Source organism: Dryobates pubescens, chromosome 16 (genome assembly GCF_014839835.1).
Source record: "Dryobates pubescens isolate bDryPub1 chromosome 16, bDryPub1.pri, whole genome shotgun sequence".
Classification (NCBI taxonomy): Eukaryota; Metazoa; Chordata; class Aves; order Piciformes; family Picidae; genus Dryobates; species Dryobates pubescens.
This window is the reverse complement of record NC_071627.1, coordinates 24,970,985-24,991,287: the sequence shown is the minus strand read 5'-3', so window position 1 is coordinate 24,991,287 and position 20,303 is coordinate 24,970,985. Positions and strand designations below refer to the sequence as shown.

The 20,303-nt window shown below is 55.0% G+C and overlaps 1 protein-coding gene across 1 annotated transcript; it reads left to right on the top strand.

Moving 5' to 3' along the window:
- The first annotated feature begins 62 nt into the window (after positions 1–62).
- Positions 63–20,068, top strand: DDX46 (DEAD-box helicase 46). The gene is made up of 23 exons (XM_054168321.1): positions 63–172; positions 1,521–1,706; positions 1,872–2,012; positions 2,923–3,040; positions 3,781–3,946; positions 4,135–4,286; positions 4,548–4,661; positions 5,288–5,453; positions 5,815–5,935; positions 6,178–6,353; positions 6,717–6,838; positions 7,211–7,289; positions 9,087–9,169; positions 11,476–11,640; positions 11,933–12,095; positions 12,976–13,169; positions 13,964–14,101; positions 14,775–14,924; positions 15,486–15,683; positions 16,583–16,801; positions 17,584–17,728; positions 18,547–18,620; positions 19,673–20,068. Exons 1-23 carry the CDS (start codon positions 156–158, stop codon positions 19,718–19,720), a joined length of 3,135 nt encoding a protein of 1,044 aa, XP_054024296.1. The 5' UTR covers positions 63–155; the 3' UTR covers positions 19,721–20,068.
- The last annotated feature ends 235 nt before the right edge of the window (positions 20,069–20,303 follow it).

Below are 20,303 nucleotides of genomic sequence, written 5' to 3'. Positions count from 1 at the left end.
GGCGCTGCGACCTCCGGCCGCTAGGCGGCGCCGTGCCGGGAGGGCAGGCGGAAGCGGGGGGCGGCAGCTTCCCGCCGCGCAGCTCGTCCCGGGCGCTGGGGCGCGGAATGGCTGCCGCCGTCTAGCGCAGGCACCGCGCCGCCGCCGCCGCCGCCATGGGTCGGGAGTCCAGGTGAGGGCAGCGGGGACGTCGTGGCTGCCGTGGGCAGGCTGGCGCGCAGCGGAGCTCGCGGCTGGCTCTGCCAGCGGTGCGAGCGGCGGTGTGAGGAGAACAAAGGGCAGCGGCGGGCCGCCGCGGCAGGCCCGGGCCCGGCCCAGGAGCGGGTGGCTCGGGGCTCAGCGCCGGGCTTTAGGGCCCCGGCGGGCCGCGCGGCGAGGAGCGCCCCGCGGGGGCTGCCCGGCTCCCCTCTGCCGCTCCGCGGAGCCGCCGTGAATCCGGGCCCCGAGGCGCGGTCAGGCTCGGCGCGGGGGGCGCGGCGCTTGGCTTGGGGTGCCGGGGCTAACGGGTACGACCCCCCGAGCCTCCCTGAGCCCGGCGGGCCTTTGCCGCCTTGCTCTATAGCAATAGCGGTGTCGCGACGGGCTTTTCTTAACCTGAACTCGGCATTTTTGCTTGTCAGGTTGAAGCTGCTGGGGGCTTGCGCCTCCTGCCCCCTCGCAGCTGGTGCAAGCGCTCCATGAGCTGTTGCAGCCCCCTCGGCAGTGATGCGGCCCCGTCCTTTGTGTGCCTGGGGTCGCGCCTGTGCTGGCAGATGCTTGGGAACTGCTCACGCCTCTTGGGCTTTGAAGCAGCTCCCCGCTTTGCCAGTGCTGTCGTGGCATAGCTTGAGGTCTTGCCTTGTCTGCTTCCTGCTTCTCAGACCTGGCTGCTGGGCTTGCCAGGAAAGGGTCTGCAGGCTGTGAGCCGCAGGAGGATGAGCAAGGGAATTGTTCTGGTGTGGTGAGTGGAAATCCAGAACAGGAGGAAAAGCAGATGGTCACAGCTGAGGTTCCCCACTGAGGTACACAGCTGAAAAATGTGCTAGGGAATTCCTAGCCCTGCTCTCTCCCAAAGTGTGATTAGCTTAAGAGGGCATTAATGAGGGGAGAAAAACAGCCTCCCATCTCCATCACACATCCCCTGCAGCATTGCTAACCCCCCCAAGCTTCTCTTGTCGAGTTGGATGATGTTAGGGAGTGTCTTCTGGTGTCAGTGGTGACCACTGCCTTGTCCCTTAGGATGTGAGGTTTCTTCAGTTGCAGTTTGACAGCTGTGCTGCTGAGCAGGACTGCTGCTGTTAGAGTGGGCTGCTGGTGTGCTCCCAGCAGGGCTGTGAAAGCAGAGCAGCGCTCTGGCCAGGCAGTGCCTCTGGTTTCAGCACCCTCGGCTGACGAGGCGCTTAGGGTGCTGGCAACTGTGCGGAGTGCAGCGCATTCGGGCGAATAACCCCTTCGGACCTGCCCGCCCGTGGCCGGCCTGCTGCGGCCGAGCTGCCGGCCGTGCCGGTGCCGGTGCTCAGCGCCCCGTGCCTCTGCCGCAGGCACTACCGGAAGCGCTCAGCCTCGCGGGGCCGCTCGGGCAGCCGCTCTCGCAGCCGCTCGCCGTCCGACAAGAGAGGCAAGCGAGAGGACCGGCGCTCCAGGAGCAGGGAGCGCGACCGCCGGCGCGACAGGTCCCGCAGCAGGGACAAGAGGAGGTCTCGGTCCCGCGACAGGAAGCGCCAAAGGTAGGCCTGAGCCCGGCGCTCCGCGGGGCGAGGACCCTGCTGCGCCCTGGGGGTCGTGCTGCCGGGCTGCTGCTCCTGGCAGCTGTGTGCCGCAGCCTGTTCCCCGGCAGCAGGCCGCCTGAGCTGTGCCCAGCTGCTAAGCCAGCACCCTGCTGTCTGTGCCAGGCGTTCCCGCAGCAGGGAGAGGGAGCGGAGCCGAGAGAGGAGGAGGTCCCGCAGCCGCGAGAGGAGGCGCTCCAGGAGCCGCAGCAGAGGCAGGAGGTCTCGCTCCTCCAGTCCCAGCAAGAACAGGAAAGCAGAAAACAGGTACCTGTGCTCTCTGGCTGCTGCCACGGTGCCCACAAACCAGAGACTTCACTGAGAGTGATGCTTGACCTCTTCCATCTTGACTTTGGAGCTGTGAACAGAGTTCTTCTAACCCATTTTGGTGGAGTTTTCAGCTGCAGTTGCAAGCAGCAGAGAATCTTGCTGTGCTGTAGGAGTGGGGAGTCTGTCAGCTGGGACAGCAGGCTGTGCAAAGCACAGGCAGGTCTGACGAGCTAGGCACTGTGAGGAGCTGGAATCACAAAGTCTGCAGGAATAGGCCCAGTGAAAATGGCTTCATGAGATTTCATTGGCTGGATTTAGCCTTCATTGTCAGGAGGGAGTGCATGCTTGGGTTGGATGCATTTGGGTGGTTCCTTTTTGGGTAATGCAGGCTGTGAAAGTCTGCATGTTTCATTTGAGTTACAGGAGCAGCTTTCCACAGGGAGAGCTGGTTTTGTGTTTTCCAGCCAGTGCTGTAGGCTTGGGGACGTTCAGACTTCCTTGGCAGGATGCTGGATCACTGCACCTTTCTGTAGAAGCTCAACAGACAGGAAATGTTTAGCATCTCTTCTGCCTGCTGTCTTTAAGGAGGTGTAAAATAAGCTGCAGAGCCACTGGAGTATCAGTTGTAAGTGTTCTGAAAGGAAGTCTGCAACTTCCCCTGGAAAGAAGTGAGAGGAGCAGAGCCAGAGCTCGTGACTCATGGGGTTGCAGTAGATTCCTCAGTTCTGGTAGTTAAAGGGAAGAGTTCCATGGCATGGAAAGGTTCTCTGGGAGGCAGAGCACTTTGTAAGGTGTTTGGAAACATAAACCTGTGCAGAGTGTTCCTAGCTGTTTCTGCCCAGCACATCTGTGTCCTCCCCTGAGAGCAGCTGCCATGCTCTGAGAGCTCTTTGATCTTGCCTTTCAGATCAAGATCTAAAGAAAAGACAGATGGAGTGGAAGTTTCCAAAGAAAAGAAAAAGGACAAAGATGACAAAGAAGAGGAGAAGGAGAAAGATGCTCCCACGAATACTGTGGCCACCGAGGTAGAGCTTTCCACACTTGGAGATTCAAGACAAGAACTTACCCCAGGGGTGAAGTTAGCCATAGGTTATTGCCTTGCCAAGAGAAAACCTGCTCTTGGAGCTGCAGGGCAGAGTGTTCTCCTCAGTACCACAGACTCCTCTCATGGGATGTGCCTCCACCTCTTGCCATGAGAAACCTTCTCCTCAGTTCAGGATGGCAAACTGCTTAGGGCAAACCACAGATGAATGGTCTCTGGTTTTGCACATGGTAGCTGTCACCAGAGGCGCTGAAAACGTTGGTGGCCTCTGGACCCAGGCCGGAATCCACGAGCAAGGGGAGAGGGAGGCTTGGTTTGCCTAGGTGGAGAGTGCCCGAAGTGGCAGGGTGGGCTGACTCCTGGGAGCCTGCAGGTGACTGAGCAGCTGCACTGCCAGTGACACTGCCCAGGCATACCCCAGCCACAGGCCTTTGTAGTGGAAGGGCTTTTGGAAGTAGAGGGTAACAGAATTCTTTCATGGATCAGTGGCTGGAATGAGATGAAGCTCCCTGATGTGAGTTCCTTACTTCTCCCAGGTAAATAAAGGAGAGTTTAAGCTGCTGTGGTCTCAGTTATGAGAAGCAGAGCAGCAGCTGCACTGCTTACTTGCCAATGCACAGCTGTCAGTGCTTTTTGCTGTCCTCCTGCTGCAGGTTTGCCTAGCATGCTCCCCCAGCAGGCAGAGGCCATTTCATTTTCCTCCTTGCTTGTTTTTCCTCCTAGAATTTTGATCAGAACAAGCTAGAAGAAGAAATGAGAAAACGGAAGGAAAGAGTGGAGAAATGGAGGGAAGAGCAACGCAAGAAGGCCATGGAAAACATAGGAGAGCTGAAAAAAGAGATTGAGGAGATGAAACAAGGGAAAAAGTGGAGTTTAGAAGATGATGATGGTATTTAACTGTTTATGTAGAGCAGCTAAAGTACTTCTGTTCCTACTGGTACTTGTATGGCATTATCTTGAAAGCATTTAATGAACTATTCAACAACAAAGCCTTAATCTGCCTTAAGATGCAGCTGAGAGCAAGGGGGTGAAAGAGTTGTAATGCCTCTGTTATTCCATCTCTCTTGTCCGGATTAGATGATGAAGAGGAAACTGCAGAAGGAGAAAAGGAAGGCAATGAGGTTGAGGATGAAGAGCTAGATCCTCTGGATGCTTATATGGAAGAAGTGAAAGAAGAGGTGAAGAAGTTCAATATGAGGAGTGTGAAAGGTGGAGGTGGGAGTGAAAAGGTAAAACCCCATAGTGAGATTTCCTGTCTTGTACCAACAGCTTTGTGGCTTGGGGGAAAAAAGCCCTGAGTTAGATGCACTCAGTGCCTGTGTGCCTGAACTGCAGTGTCCCAGTGTCATAGCGAGAGGCACTCTGATCACATTCCACTGGAAGTGGAAAGCCCCCAGGCACACTGGCTCAGCAGGGGAACATTCTGTGTGGTTTGTGTGCTGTGGGTTCTGCTCTCTGTGGCTGCAGTAATTCTCCTGACTGCCTTGTAGAAAACCGGACCAACTGTGACCAAAGTAGTGACTGTGGTGACGACCAAAAAGGCAGCTGTGGAGTCAGAAAAGAAGAAAGGGGAGCTCATGGAGAATGACCAAGATGCAATGGAGGTAATGGGGGTGCTCTGAGGGGTGATCCCCAGTATCAAACAGGCTGGGGAGTCATGAGATTGAGAGCGGCCCTGCAAAGCAGGACCCGGGGTGCTGGCGGGGAGCAAGGTGCACTCACAGCCCTGAACCAGCCATGGGTGTGGTGGTGTCTCGAGTGAGGGCCTTAGAAACAACCTGGCCCAAGTCGTGGGCTAGATCCCCTGCTGCCAGTGCAGCTCCTCTGGGTCATGCTGAGCTCTGTTGTTAGGAGTACTCAGCCTGTTTCAAGCTGAGTCGGGTGCGTGTCAGAACTGTGACTGCCGTGGGACACAGATCAGCGGTGTGCTGGCTGGGTCTCGTTTGCTAGTCTTACTGTTCCTGTCTTGTGGCACTGATGGTTTCTGAATGAGGGCTGCTAGTTAGAAAGTCTAAAAAGTGACATGGAACAGAGTGAAAGTTAAGGGTTGAGAGACACCTGACAGAACTTAGCACTCTTAAGCAGGGAGCAGCTTTGCAGTGTCTGTCCCAGCAGGGTCTAGCAGGGTAAGGAGTATCTCTTGCTTCTGAAAAACGTTCCTCTGTAACTGAAAGCCCAGAGCTCTTGGAGTACCACTCACTGGTGTACACACAAATTGTGCTCTCTGCAGTATTCCTCAGAAGAGGAAGAAGTTGATCTTCAGACTGCCCTGACTGGCTATCAGACCAAGCAGAGAAAGCTGCTGGAACCAGTGGATCATGGGAAGATAGAGTATGAGCCCTTCCGGAAAAACTTCTATGTAGAAGTACCAGAACTGGCCAAAATGACTCAGGAAGGTAAGGAGAGGTACAGCCAGAACACCTTGGGTACTGATACAGAAGAGTGATGGGGTTTGATGTCTAAAGACACAGCAGATTCTTTTGGAATGTGGAGAGCATTTGGAGCACCTTGGTGTGGAAAGCCACTGAATTGGGTACATCACTGTAGCTGAGAGCTTCACTTGACGATCTGTGAGGCTTTGACAGAAAAAGGCTTCTGAATCCTTTCCACCTGCCTCCTGCATTTGTGTGTAACAAGCTAAAAGCTGGTTTTGTGGTGGTGAAAAACTGGAGTCTTTGACATGCAGGGGCAGATGGAGAACCTTTGGATCAAGGTGTCAGAGAAACTTCAGGCTTGACTCTGTTGTCTCTGTTTCAGAGGTTAATGTGTACAGGCTGGAGCTGGAGGGAATTACAGTCAAGGGAAAAGGCTGCCCCAAACCCATAAAAACCTGGGTCCAGTGTGGGATTTCCATGAAGATTCTCACTGCCCTCAAAAAGTAAGGGAGCACTTGAGGAACTGTGCTGTGTCTGATTTTGGTCACTCAGCTGTGTCATTGGTTTGTTGGATCACCCTTTTCTGTGTTGCACAGGGCAGCCTGCTCTTGTTTGTGGGTGCTGCCCATGGAGGCACAGAGTGTTCATCACCCGGTGTCGAGCTATTGTCCTCAACTGTTCTTGCTGACACTTGTGTCATGCTTTTGCTGCTCTCCCAAACCCTGCTTTTTCCCCTCTCTTCCAGACATGGCTATGAGAAGCCCACCCCCATTCAGACCCAGGCTATCCCAGCCATTATGAACGGCCGTGACCTGATTGGCATTGCTAAGACAGGAAGTGGGAAAACCATTGCGTTCCTGCTGCCCATGTTCAGGCACATCATGGATCAGAGAGCGCTGGAGGAAGGAGAAGGTCCCATAGGTACAAACTGCTGTCTGAATGAATAAAGCCTCAGGTAGATGGGTCTTTAGAAGGGCCTTCAGTTCTTCTCTTGATTCTAGGGGAGAAGGCTCTACTTGCTGAGTGGTTTCACTGGGTGGATGATGAGCAAGCTGTGTGGTGGTGTTTACAATCACTGCGCTGTCTAACCTTGTTCCAAGGGCACTTGCTCTTGGGAGGGAGACCATATTCCTTGGATTCTGGGACTTGGACCAGATTGCCACCTCCTCCTCCTCCTCTCTACATTCTCTTTGTCCTCAAGTGGCACGTTATGGCTGTTGACTTTTGTTAGCTGAGCAGCACCTCTTGCGTGGCACCGCGCAGTGACAGTTCTCTGCTTTCCAGCCGTCATTATGACACCGACTCGCGAGCTGGCTCTGCAGATCACCAAGGAGTGCAAGAAATTCTCTAAGACACTTGGACTTCGAGTTGTCTGTGTCTATGGAGGGACAGGAATCAGTGAGCAGGTACCACTGGTCACCTAACTCTTGAACACTATTAGCTGCCGTTACCCTGGCAGGGAACTGAGTTCTGTTCTCTTTTCCCTGAATGCGGTTGCGGGCTGACTGCCCGTGGTGGAACCTGGCTTCTTCAGTGCCAGTTGTCCTTGGTGTAGCATGGGACGTTTCTTTTGGGCCTGTAACTGCAGAAGTCATCCCCATTGTAACTGCTTCAAGCTAGGTTTGCCAGAGCTTACCCTCTGAAAGCAAAGCTTTACACAAGTAGAGCTGCTGCAGCCTGTGCTGTGTTCTTTCTGGCAAGATGCTGGGTGCTCAGAAAAGAAGACCTCCAAAGCCGTGAACCACTGCAGCAGTTTGTTTCCTGTGTTTTACCCCCAGATAGCTGAACTCAAAAGAGGAGCTGAGATTATTGTTTGCACGCCGGGGCGTATGATTGACATGTTAGCAGCTAACAATGGTGAGTAGAAGCCCTTTTCCTCGGGAGACCTTTGTTGCTATCTGTTGTGTAATTCTAACAAATTCAGAAGATCATGTCTTTTGATAAATGGTCTTATGGAATTTTCTTAGATCTCTTCAGGCTGCACTCTCTCTAGCTGCTGAGAATACACAGCACTAAGAGAAGGTTGAATCAGATTGGTTTGACTGCTTGGGGGAGGCTAGGAAATGCCACATTCTTGAATGAATGTTTGAATGAATGAATTCTGCAACATTCTTGAAGAGTCTCTGAGAATATCATTGTTGAACTTAAAATGTGCTGGCCCAAATTCTTTAACTTCCAGCCATTTAGCTAATTCAGATACTTAGATGACTTGTCTGCCCACCGGTCCTTTATTGCTCAGCAGTTACCTGCTTTTGCATAAGAGCCTCCGACTCTGCCTTTGTCTGCTGGTTTTAAAAACCAGACAGACAAAGAAGCCCTCCCTAAGTAACTTGGAAAGAACTGACCTTACCCCAGATCCTCAGAGGGATGAGACTGAGCCACTGCAGCTTGAAGAGGTTTTGTCCTAGTGTAACCATTGCATGCTTATTAGATAAAGTTTTATTATTAAATTATTCCACATCAAAACCTCTACTAAACTGTTGACATTATTTAACTTCTGTGGAAAAAGTACCTTCAAGACATATAGAACTGGGCTTCCAAGACTTAACTCGTCAAAGGTAGGTACATTAATGCTGTTCCCAAGTACTTTTACAAAGTTATCGTTTGGGGATGACGCTGTTAAGATGCTGAGTAGATCAGTAGAGTCTCAGAAGTCCTTGTTTTGTTCTTGAGTATGAATTCCAGAGTGCAGCTCTAGGTCTCTCCAAGACAGTGTGAGGATTCAGCTCCAATTTGCTGAAGCTGAAAGGGCCACATTCTGCTGTAGTTCTCCAGGCACAAGCCTGGGTGGCAGTTGTAGAGAATGTGGGAAACCCGCTCCGCTCTGAGAGCCTTTGGCAGCGTCGCTGCACAGCTGCTCGGAGCAGAGCAAGTTCACCTTCACACCAGTGGAGAATAGGATGCTTAGATCCCTGAGGTAGTCCTTCTCCTGAAGGGTAATCTCCTGGCTGTCTGGGAAGGGTGCTAATGGTCCTGTCCACCTGAAGTTCCAAGTGTTCACAAATGCACAACTTGCTTACTTTGTCTCCAGCTGTCCCAGAGTTTGGGGTGGTTCTTACTGTCCGCTTGGTGTCAGTGGGTAGGCCGGAACCTTCCTGCTGCAAAGAGTGCCTGCTCTGTTGTGTGCACCTGATTAGCAGTGAGCTAGAGTCAGCACGATCAGCCTCAACCAGCTGTTTCGGGCTGCAGGGCAGTGCTAGGGGCTGTGTGTGAGAGAGCAGTTTGAGGCTGCAGCAGTTAGCACTGGACTTTGCCTTCCACACATGCGCTGTAATCTCTAATATGTTTTTTCCTAGGTGTCGCTGTCAGATAATGGCTGATGTGGCTCCTTGCTTCCTCTCAGTCTTAGTTTTATGATGTGTTTTGGCGAGGGCAGTTTTCTGAATTTTACAGGTTCTGCTGGCCCTATGATGGTATGCAAGAGAAGAGTTTGACACAGTAAAGGGCCTTGTGCATACTTGCTCATTTCCCACAATCTTGTAGATGTGCTTAAAGCCAGAGCTTTCCAATTCCCCTTGAGTGAATTCCTGTAAAAGTAATGAGTGTCTCTAGACACCAGTGAGATTAGATAACCTTAAAACAAAAGCTGTCCCTGAGGGAAAACAGTTTCCATCTGGTTTTGTTTCCCATGTGCTTTCTCCTCTGCCTTCACAGGCCGGGTGACAAACCTCCGCAGGGTCACCTACGTCGTTCTGGACGAGGCAGACCGGATGTTTGACATGGGCTTTGAGCCTCAGGTAAGCAGTGACAGCAGTGCTGCTGCCACCACTGGCATTTTCCCACTGAGGAAATCGTGCGGTTCCGTGGTTCTGTTACCTGCCAGTGAGTGCTCAGAAGGGTGTGCTGCATGTGGATGGCACCTCAGGCTGCCTCTCTGATGTTTCATTATCCTCGCTGGCTTCGTTCTCAACAGCCTGTCCTGTCCAGGAGCTGTGCTTCACCGCAGCCAGCGTAACTCCTTGCTGCAGGAATTGCTTCAGTAGTTGTAGCCTGCCTATAAATGTCTGCTGGCAGTGTGCAGGAGACAGGAACCAAACGCTGGCAGTGCTGGTGACAGGCTACTTGCCAGCCGCTGGGGACACCCAGGACCCTCTCAGGAGTCACCAGGGTGTATTGTCCCCCAAACTGCAGACAATGCCTTTGTTTCATCTTCTGAGCCACTGGGTTTCTGCTGGGGTGCAGGCGGTGCAGGCAGCGGGGAGCAGGCAGGGCTGTGCAGCCGGTGGGGCTGTGGCTGCTGGGGTGCAGGCAGCAGGGAGCAGGCAGGGCCGTGCAGCGGTGAGGCTGTGGCTGCTGGGGTGCAGGCAGCAGGGAGCAGGCAGGGCCGTGCAGCGGCGGGGCTGTGGCTGCTGGGGTGCAGGCGGTGCAGGCAGCAGGGAGCAGGCAGGGCCGTGCAGCGGCAGGGCTGTGGCTGCCGGGGTGCAGGCGGTGCAGGCAGCAGGGAGCAGGCAGGGCCGTGCAGCGGCGGGGCTGTGGCTGCCGGGGTGCAGGCAGCAGGGAGCAGGCAGGGCCGTGCAGCGGCGGGGCTGTGGCTGCCGGGGTGCAGGCAGCAGGGAGCAGGCAGGGCCGTGCAGCGGCGGGGCTGTGGCTGCCGGGGTGCAGGCAGCAGGGAGCAGGCAGGGCCGTGCAGCGGCGGGGCTGTGGCTGCCGGGGTGCAGGCAGCAGGGAGCAGGCAGGGCCGTGCAGCGGCAGGGCTGTGGCTGCTGGGGTGCAGGCAGCAGGGAGCAGGCAGGGCCGTGCAGCGGCGGGGCTGTGGCTGCCGGGGTGCAGGCGGTGCAGGCAGCAGGGAGCAGGCAGGGCCGTGCAGCGGCAGGGCTGTGGCTGCCGGGGTGCAGGCGGTGCAGGCAGCAGGCAGGGCCGTGCAGCGGCGGGGCTGTGGCTGCCGGGCTGCAGGCGGTGCAGGCATCAGGGAGCAGGCAGGGCCGTGCAGCGGCGGGGCTGTGGCTGCCGGGGTGCAGGCAGCAGGGAGCAGGCAGGGCCGTGCAGCGGCGGGGCTGTGGCTGCTGGGGTGCAGGCAGCAGGGAGCAGGGAGCAGGCAGGGCCGTGCAGCGGCGGGGCTGTGGCTGCCGGGGTGCAGGCAGCAGGGAGCAGGGAGCAGGCAGGGCCGTGCAGCGGCGGGGCTGTGGCTGCCGGGGTGCAGGCGGTGCAGGCAGCAGGGAGCAGGCAGGGCCGTGCAGCGGCTGGGCTGTGGCTGCCGGGGTGCAGGCGGTGCAGGCAGCAGGCAGGGCCGTGCAGCGGCGGGGCTGTGGCTGCCGGGCTGCAGGCGGTGCAGGCATCAGGGAGCAGGCAGGGCCGTGCAGCGGCGGGGCTGTGGCTGCCGGGGTGCAGGCAGCAGGGAGCAGGCAGGGCCGTGCAGCGGCGGGGCTGTGGCTGCTGGGGTGCAGGCAGCAGGGAGCAGGCAGGGCCGTGCAGCAGCGGGGCTGTGGCTGCCGGGGTGCAGGCGGTGCAGGCAGCAGGGAGCAGGCAGGGCCGTGCAGCGGCGGGGCTGTGGCTGCCGGGGTGCAGGCAGCAGGGAGCAGGCAGGGCCGTGCAGCGGCGGGGCTGTGGCTGCCGGGCTGCAGGCGGTGCAGGCAGCAGGGAGCAGGCAGGGCTGTGCAGCGGCAGGGCTGTGGCTGCCGGGGTGCAGGCAGCAGGGAGCAGGCAGGGCCGTGCAGCGGCAGGGCTGTGGCTGCTGGGGTGCAGGCAGCAGGGAGCAGGCAGGGCCGTGCAGCAGCGGGGCTGTGGCTGCCGGGGTGCAGGCGGTGCAGGCAGCAGGGAGCAGGCAGGGCCGTGCAGCGGCGGGGCTGTGGCTGCCGGGGTGCAGGCAGCAGGGAGCAGGCAGGGCCGTGCAGCGGCGGGGCTGTGGCTGCCGGGGTGCAGGCAGCAGGGAGCAGGCAGGGCCGTGCAGCGGCAGGGCTGTGGCTGCCGGGGTGCAGGCGGTGCAGGCAGCAGGCAGGGCCGTGCAGCGGCGGGGCTGTGGCTGCCGGGCTGCAGGCGGTGCAGGCAGCAGGGAGCAGGCAGGGCCGTGCAGCGGCGGCCCTGCAGCCGGCGTGCTGTCCCGCAGGTGATGCGCATCGTGGACAACGTGCGGCCCGACCGCCAGACCGTCATGTTCTCCGCCACCTTCCCCCGCGCCATGGAGGCCCTGGCTCGCAGGATCCTCAGCAAGCCCATCGAGGTGCAGGTCGGGGGCAGGAGCGTCGTGTGCTCGGATGTGGAGCAGCACGTGGTGAGTGTCACGCCTGCCCTGGGCGGCGAGGGGCCCTCGAAGCTCGCTGGTTAGTGACCCGATGAAATGTGATCTCAGGGTAAAGCAGTGCCCTGACCTGCAAGGCTGCGTGCTCACCTGTGGGGAGAACCTGGGTGTGCTCTGCTAAGCTGAACAGCAGCTTTGCCACTGCCTCAGGAAACGGCCTGGGAAAGTCATCTGTTCCTGAGTTTTGTTTAATGCATCCTGAAGGTGTTGGGTGACTCAAAATACAGCTGACACTCTGCCTGCTTTGCCTTTCTCTGTCTTCCAGATTGTCATAGAAGAGGAGAACAAGTTTCTGAAGCTGCTGGAGCTGCTGGGGCACTACCAGGAGAAAGGATCAGTGATCATATTTGTGGACAAGCAAGAGCACGCTGATGGGTTGTTGAAAGATTTAATGAGAGCCTCTTACCCCTGCTTGTCTCTTCATGGGGGTAAGCTGCAGCCCTCAGGATTTCTGTTAGCGACTCCAAACTGGAGCTGGTGTTCAGCAGTTGCAGAGAGAAGTCAGCTCCTGGAGAGTTCTCATTCTTACTTCTTCTGAGCAGGTTTTGCTTTCTAACTGGGAAAGAGCTTTGTCTCTTCATTTGCAAGAGAGATGATAGTGTTCTGGGACTGCTCCTCACTGCTCTCTGGGAGATGCCATGGGGTGCCAAACCTTGTCTCTGTCAGCAGAACTGTTGGAGTTGACACCCCACAGGGAGTATCACTGCCTGGTGCTGCAGGGTAGTGCCTGCCATCGAGGGAGCGTGAGATCACCTTTTGATCTTCCACAAGAGCAGCTGCTGTTTCACTTCCTGGCATCAGGCAGTGATACAACAGCAGTGGGTTAGTAGCAGGAGGAGGAAATCTCTTTGGAGTATTGCTCATCCCACAGGACCTTAAACTTTCTGTACATAATGCTCTTAAAAATACAGTAACCCATCAGCAGAAAACTCCACTGTTCATTTAGTGCAACAGCAGAAGAGGGAAGACTATTCCTGTCCTTCTGAGACCTCTGCTGCCTGGAGAGAGCAGGCAGAGCCTTGGATGAGGCTCAGCTGAATAGAAGAAACCATAGGAGATCTTGTTAAAGAAACTTCTGAGCAGCATCTCTTTACAGGGGAAAACTCAGTGTGTTGTTATTTGGGGTCACAGACCGAGAGGTTTGTTCCTCTGGCTGATGCCTTTTGCCTGTGGAAGTGTGAATATACTGAAGTGTAATTTGCTTAGGTTTGGGGTTGTTTGAAGTTGGAGGCTGGCTTGGCCTGGGCACAAATACTTCAGGCTCCAAGCAGAGCTCTCTAAGGAGCTGTTCTGTCTGGTGTCTTGCAGGCATTGATCAGTATGACAGGGACAGCATCATCAATGACTTCAAGAATGGCATTTGCAAACTTCTGGTGGCCACATCTGTAGCAGCCAGGGGCCTGGATGTGAAGCAGTTGATGCTGGTGGTCAACTACAGCTGTCCCAACCACTATGAGGACTACGTGCACCGAGCAGGCCGGACAGGACGAGCAGGCAATAAAGTGAGAGCAGCTGCCTGCTGGGGGTACCAAAGGCTCTTGCTTCTGCCTCACTGAGGGGCTCACAGGGGATAGCTACAGAGGGAGCAGTTAATGGTGGTGGTGGGAAGAACCTTTTCCTTTAGAGTGCAGCTCCAGCTTCTGAGTGATCAGGTGTAAAGGTGCTCTGCAGTTCAGCACTGTGACCCTTGAAAGGTACATGATGGGTGAATGATCTCCTAAAGCCCAGCTGTACCTCAAAGTCTGCCTGGTTTTCACTGTTGGGAATGTGTACATTTATAAGATTTTATTCACTTCAGACTGCAAGGAGCTGGATTTAGATTAGACATGAGGAAGAAACTCTTCCCCATGAGGAAGGTGAGGCACTGACACAGGCTGCCCAGAGAAGCTTTGGAGGCCCCAGCTCTGGCAGTGTTCAAAGCCAGGTCAGGTGGGGCCTTGAGCAACCTGGTCTGGAAGAAGCTGTCCCTGCCTGTGGCAGGGGGCTGGAACTAAATGTCCTTGAAGGCCTCTTCTAACCCAAACCATTCTGTGATTCCATTTCCCAAACTTTTTGACAAGAGTGATAGAAAAGATGTCAGCTCCTACCATCTGTGCTTGGTTTCCTCTGCAGTGGCTTCCTGGGACATCACCTCCTCCTTTGACATCCCTGCTGAAAAAGCTGGGGCATGAATGTCATAGTTACAGCTGTGGAGCACAGCAACAGCAGCTGTGCCAGGGGGCTTCAGGAAATGTAGAGCTGAAGTGCCTGCAGAGATCTTTCTTTGGTTCTTATCTTTTGAACTCCTCCTGACCAGGGCTATGCCTACACATTCATCACCGAGGATCAGGCACGCTACGCTGGGGATATCATTAAGGCTTTGGAATTGTCTGGGAACCCAATTCCTCCTGATTTGGAGAAGCTCTGGGCTGACTTCAAAGACCAGCAGAAGGCTGTAAGTAATCCTTTCTTCTGTCATGGGCCTTGCTCTGGCTTTAAGGGGTGGGCACAGGGGGCTGGGTGTATGGTACCTGCACATGAGGCATCACTGACTGCCCTGGGGGCACATGGCTGTGCTTAGGTTGTGTGCCAGCGTCTCCAGGACTGGTGTCCTGGATGGCTTATACAGGGCTGGCCCTCAGCATTTCAGTGGTGTCAGCTGGTATGTGAGAGAGAGAGAGGCCTGCTGTGGAAGGGCACTCTGGCTTCCAGCAAAACTCAGTGTGAGAGATGCTGCAGTTGTCCCCCGGGGTTTGTATTGTCATCTCTAGAGCTCTTGCTCGTGCTGACAAGAGTGGCTTTGGAGATGCCCCAGTACCAGAACTGCAGAGCTCTCCTTGGGGTATGTTGTGGGCTGGCTTTGCCTCTGTTGTTTTGTTTTGTTTGGGGGTTTTATTATTATTTTTCCTGCATTTACTTACAGAAACCCCAACACTCTGCTGTTTGTCTGCTCTCTTTAGGAGACTTGATTGTGAAATAGAGTTTCAGTTTGGAGAGCTTTCTGAATCTGCTGGGTTGTGCCTTTTGAAAGAGTAATCTCACATTTGTGCAATTTCATAGCTATTTTATGCTGTCAGGATTGTGGGTTTGAACTCCCTAAGTATGCAAATACATGTTTGTCATTTCAGGAAGGAAAGCTGATCAAAAAAAGCAGTGGATTCTCTGGGAAAGGTTTTAAATTTGATGAAACAGAACAGGCTTTGGCTAATGAAAGAAAAAAGCTGCAGAAAGCAGCTCTTGGCTTGCAGGATTCAGATGATGAAGACACAGCTGTTGATGTAAGCATCTGAAAGTTAAGACTTAAGTTGCTGAAGTTCCCAGGCTGTTTGGGTTCTCCTCAGCCAGTTCCATGGGCCTTGATTGTTTGGTGACCCTCATCCTGCACTGCTGCCTGCAGGAGTTGCATTCTGTGAGTGGGTCAGTGTGTGTTCTTAGATGGGAATCATATGTGTGTGAAGACAAAGCTCCCTGAAGCCACTGGAGGTCCCCTCCTGACTCTGGTGTTGGATACTTGCTGTCTGTGGTTATGGAAGGCCACAGAAATTCTGTGCAGTGTTACTCTGGTGTAATGAAGCAGAACCATTGCCCACCTTACAAACACTGCACTACTTGAAGAGCTTTAAAGAGATTCAAAGCAGTGCTTTCTATTTCTACATCTTCATTAGATTCCTTCCCAGTGTGTCTTAGTCTCCTTCTTGTCCCCTTGAAAGTAAACCCTGTGCCAGCCCTTGCCTCATTTGCCCAGGATCTGCTTCCCTGGGCTCTTGAGCGCGAGCTTCCTTTAGGCTGGGGTTACGTGCAGGCAGCTGCCGCAGTCTAACAGCTGTTGCTGCCCCTAGATTGATGAGCAGATCGAGAGCATGTTCAACTCCAAGAAGAGAGTGAAGGACATGGCGGCGCCGGGCACGTCCAACGCCCCCACGCCCTCCGCCGGCAACGCCGAGAAGCTGGAGATCGCCAAGCGCCTGGCGCTGAGGATCAACGCCCAGAAGAACCTCGGAGCAGAGGCACAAGTCTTGGTCCCCTTCCACTTCAAGGTCAGACTCTACAGGGCAGTTGTTCTGTTTGATGAAGGTGGTTCGGTGGGCTCTGTGGCTGCCGGTTCACTCGGTGTTTCCACGCTGCGGTGCTGGGCTGCGGCGCTGGGCTGCGGCGCTGGGCTGCGGTGCTGGGCTGCGGTGCTTGGCTGCGGTGCTGGGCTGCGTTGCTGGGCTGCGGTGCTGGGCTGCGGTGCTGGGCTGCAGTGCTTGGCTGCGTTGCTGGGCTGCAGTGCTGGGCTGTGTTGCTTGGCTGCGGTGCTGGGCTGCAGTGCTGGGCTGTGTTGCTTGGCTGCGTTGCTGGGCTGCAGTGCTGGGCTGTGTTGCTTGGCTGCGGTGCTGGGCTGCGGTGCTTGGCTGCAGTGCCAGGCTGCAGTGCCGGGCTGCGGTGCTGGGCTGCGGTGCTGGGCTGCGGTGCTGGGCTGCGTTGCTGGGCTGCGTTGATTGGCTGCGTTGCTGGCTGCATTGCTTGGCTGCATTGCTTGGTTGCCTTGTGCTGGGCTGCCTCGGTGAGAGCCTGCAGGACCTGTGACTGAGTGAATGTGACCTTACTGGGAGTGCTTGCTCTGCCCTGGCAGAGGGTCATTCCTTACTGGTAGGTGGGTTTGCCAGCCTGGGCAGAGCTGCTGGAGATCCCTCCATGCTGAGGCACGTGATACACACCCTGAGGCTGCCAGGGTCTGGAATGGCCAGAGGTGGTTTGGAGCTGAAGATAGAAAAGGTCATCACGATGCTTTCTCTGAAGGGGTGAGGGGAGGTCCTGAGAGGCAGGAAAGAAGTTTGGAGGATGTAGTGATGTGGACAGTGGTGTTACACAGGAAGCTTTGCTGGAACCCTGGCTGGTGTGTGTAGAGCTTCTCTTGACTCCTTTGTTCTCACCATGGACCTGTGCCTTACAGGATGTGATGCAGCAGGCTACCAACGCTATCCTGAGAGGAGGCACCATCCAAGCTCCTACTGTGTCTGCCAAGACCATTGCAGAGCAGCTGGCTGAAAAAATCAATGCTAAGCTCAATTATGTGCCCATAGAGAAGCAGGAGGAAGAGAAGCAGGATGGAGGACAAAATGAATCCTTTAAGAGATACGAGGAAGAGCTGGAGATCAATGACTTCCCACAGGCAAGTAACCATTTTGCTCTAGCCAAGGGTCAGTGGCCACTGTTGAGCACAGCTTCAGCTGGGATCATGCCAATGAAAGATTTTGTCTGTGTTCCTTCTCAGCTAGCTGGAGTGGCAGCAGGGTCTGTGATTACTGCTCAGCTTAGAGATGCACAGTGCTTTGGGCAGACTCCAGAGACTATCAGCAAAGCAAGCATTCCTGTCACACAGATCTGTTCAGCCCTTGCTGCTGGCTGCTCTCATACCACAGTGAAGTATTTTTGAGGCTGTCGAGGAGATTTGGGACGCTTTTTACAGGCTTCTGAAAACAAATTGGCAGTGGCTGTTCCTTAGGCTTTGTTACTGGAGAGTTTAAGGTTCATTTTGTCTGTAACCAATGAAGTGTGCAGAAGTAAAGAGCATTGCTGTTGGTCAGGGAAGTACTTGCAGCCATGAGCAGTGTGCTTGCTCTTGAAGTCTGTGCCTGCACAAATCCTGCTGGACTTGGCTGCTGCTTCAGTACAAGCAAGGTCTAAACTTCCCTTGCAGCAGAATGCAAGGTCTGTGGAGTTCTTGCTTCAGGAGCACTGTGCAGCCATTTTGCTCTCTCCTTCCATCGCTGCAGCTGTTTGCACAGCAGGAACTGGCTCAAATGGCAAGCTGCAGTTCCCTAGCAGAACTCCAGGACCCACTTCTCCCAGTGCAGTGTTCTCGTTTTGCCTCCAGCATCACCTACTCTCGACACTGCCATTCTGTGTGGTGCCTTTCTCCTTGCTGATCCTCCCACACCCTTTCCCTTGCAGACTGCCAGATGGAAAGTTACCTCCAAAGAAGCACTGCAGAGGATCAGTGAATACTCTGAAGCTGCCATTACAATCAGAGGAACTTATTTCCCTCCAGGCAAAGAACCCAAGGAAGGAGAACGGAAGATTTACCTGGCTATAGAAAGTAAGTTCTCTGTACAGGAAATGATCACTGGCCATGGGCTGCCTGCAGTCCCAAGTCTGGATGCTCAGTCACAGATACACAGCCACAGAATTGTACTGATAGGAAAAGGTCTCTAAGATTGAGTACAGTCACTGAGCCCACACCTCCATGGCCACTAGACCGTGTCCCACAGTGCCGTGGCCACAGCTTTCTTGGGCACCTCCAGGGACAGTGACTCCACCAGCTCCCTGGGCAGCCTGTGCCAGTGCCTCACCACTCTTGCAGTGAAGTTTTTCCCTAGTATCCAATCTAGGCCATGAAGTGACATGCTTCAGCCACTGCAAATTAACAGAATTACTAGAGAAACTCTTTGGTCTTGCTGCACTTTGTCAGGTGATCCGTGGGGAGCAGAGATGCTCCTCAGCCTGGCCTGCCAGAGCAGACCTCTAGAGAGGCAGCTGGGAGGAGAGGGAAAGAAGAGAGAAAAAACCCATCCAAACCAATATGCCTGTGGCAGTGTGAAATAAGGGAGAGCATGGAGCTGTGTGGGTGTGAGAGATGACATCAGCTGCAACATGAAAAACTGAGCAAGTCTCAGGATGGTAGAGTTTTTGTCCAGGAACCCTCTGATCCTCAGTACTGCTGAACAGTCATTTCTGACTGCCTGGTTCAAGTCCCTCCCTTCCACAGTCCAGCTGTGGCTGGCTGTGCAGCACTGGGGTGTGCTTCAGCAGACAGCTGAGCATGTGCAGCACTGTTGCTGGGAGCAGCCAGCAGTGGTGGTTTGTAGGCTTCACATGCAGAAGGTGCTGAAGGTGCTGCTGTCTTTCTGTCCTCAGGTGCCAATGAACTGGCTGTACAGAAAGCAAAGGCAGAAATCACACGGCTTATAAAAGAGGAGCTGATCAGACTGGTGAGTGAGATCCCCAGGACAGAGGGAAAGGGCCTTGCTTCCTGCTTGAGGAGAGTGATTTCTACAGCTGCTGACACCCTGGCATATGGGTTTATTAATAGTGGGGACTGGGACCTATAGATCTCCAAAACACTGATGGAGCAGCCTAGAAAATCCATTTCCCTGTTCACTCAGCCGGACACAGGGCTGCTGGCAGCCAGCAGATGGAGATAACACATTAGCAGAGCTTTCTGAGGGGAGGTCCCAGTGAATTCCTTCATTTCAGCACCATCAGGGAAGAGGAGAATCCTTCACTCATTTGAATGCTTGATACGTGTTGAGGGCTGTAGCCCTACAGCAGAGCCACACACTCTGCTTTAAATAAGGCATTGCCTTGAGACACTGTGGTTTGGGTTCCCTGCTTGGACAAACCTTGGCTTTCTCTGGGGTAACCTTCAGAGAATTGTTTAGCTTGGAAGAGACCTTTGAATCATCCAGGCCAACTGCTAACCCAGCACTGCCAGGGCACCTCTAAACCATGGCAGCTTTTCAACCCCTCCAGGGGTGAGGACTCCACCACTGCCCTGGGCAGCCTGGGCCAGGATGCATCAACCCTTTTGGGGAAGAAATTGTTTTAAGGTCCAAATTCATCCTCCCCTGGCACAACTTGAGGCCATTTCCTTTTGTTCTATCACTTTTTCCTTGGGAGAAGAGGCCAAACCCCACCTGGCTCCAGCCTCCTCTCAGGGAGCTGTAGAGAGCAGTGAGGTCTCCCCTCAGCCTCCTCTTCTCCAGGCTGAGCACCCCCAGCTCCCTCTGCTGCTCCCCAGCCCTGTTCTGCAGACCCTTCCCCAGCTTTGTTGCCCTTCTTTGGACCTGCTTCAGGCCCTGGATGTCCTTTCTCCTCGTGAGGGGCCCCAGCCTGACGCCAGTGAGGCTTGGTGTGGGTGCGTGAGGCAGGGCCAGTGCTCGGCCGCTGCTCTGCCGTGTGTGACGGTGCTGCTGGCAGGGTTTGTTGCAGTTCATCTCTCCATTCCCACTTGCAACTGATGCAACCTCTCCTTTCTTTGCAGCAAAACTCTTACCAGCCCACCAACAAAGGCAGATACAAAGTGCTCTGAGAGCGGAGTTGGCCGTCTGCAGTGGCCGGGGCGTGCCCCTGGGTGGCTCCTGCTGCCCGTGCTGTTTACACTGCTGCTTGGACATTCGCCACTTTCTGCTTCCTCTCCTGGACACTTTTTAACTGAAAATGTGCTGGAACATCCCAATCCTCTCCACTGGAGTGATCAGTCTCAAAGCAGCCTGGGGTTGGTGGGGCATGATCTCGTTTCAAAGTGCAGTTGCTGTACTTTGCAGCCTCAAGAACACAAAATAAAGGAGATTTTACTTTTTCTGACAGCCTGTCCCATGCAGTGAATGAAAGCTCCCTGGGCTCTGGGGGGGAAGGTGCAGCTGCTCCACGCTGGGGGGAGGGGGCCATGCTGTGGCACTTTGTACTGGAGCAGTGAGCAGAGCCCTGGACAAAGGCAGGAACTGGCTGGTGTCCTCTGCCAGTGCTGCCCGAAGGTCACAGCCTCTCGCAGTGAGCAGGGGAGAGAATTTTACCCAGGAATTCTTGAGGTCTACTTTCAAGGTCTTATCCTTTCATGTCCTCGTTTGTCTTTGCTCCTCCAGGCAATGAGCAACTCTTTGGGGTTTTGTAAA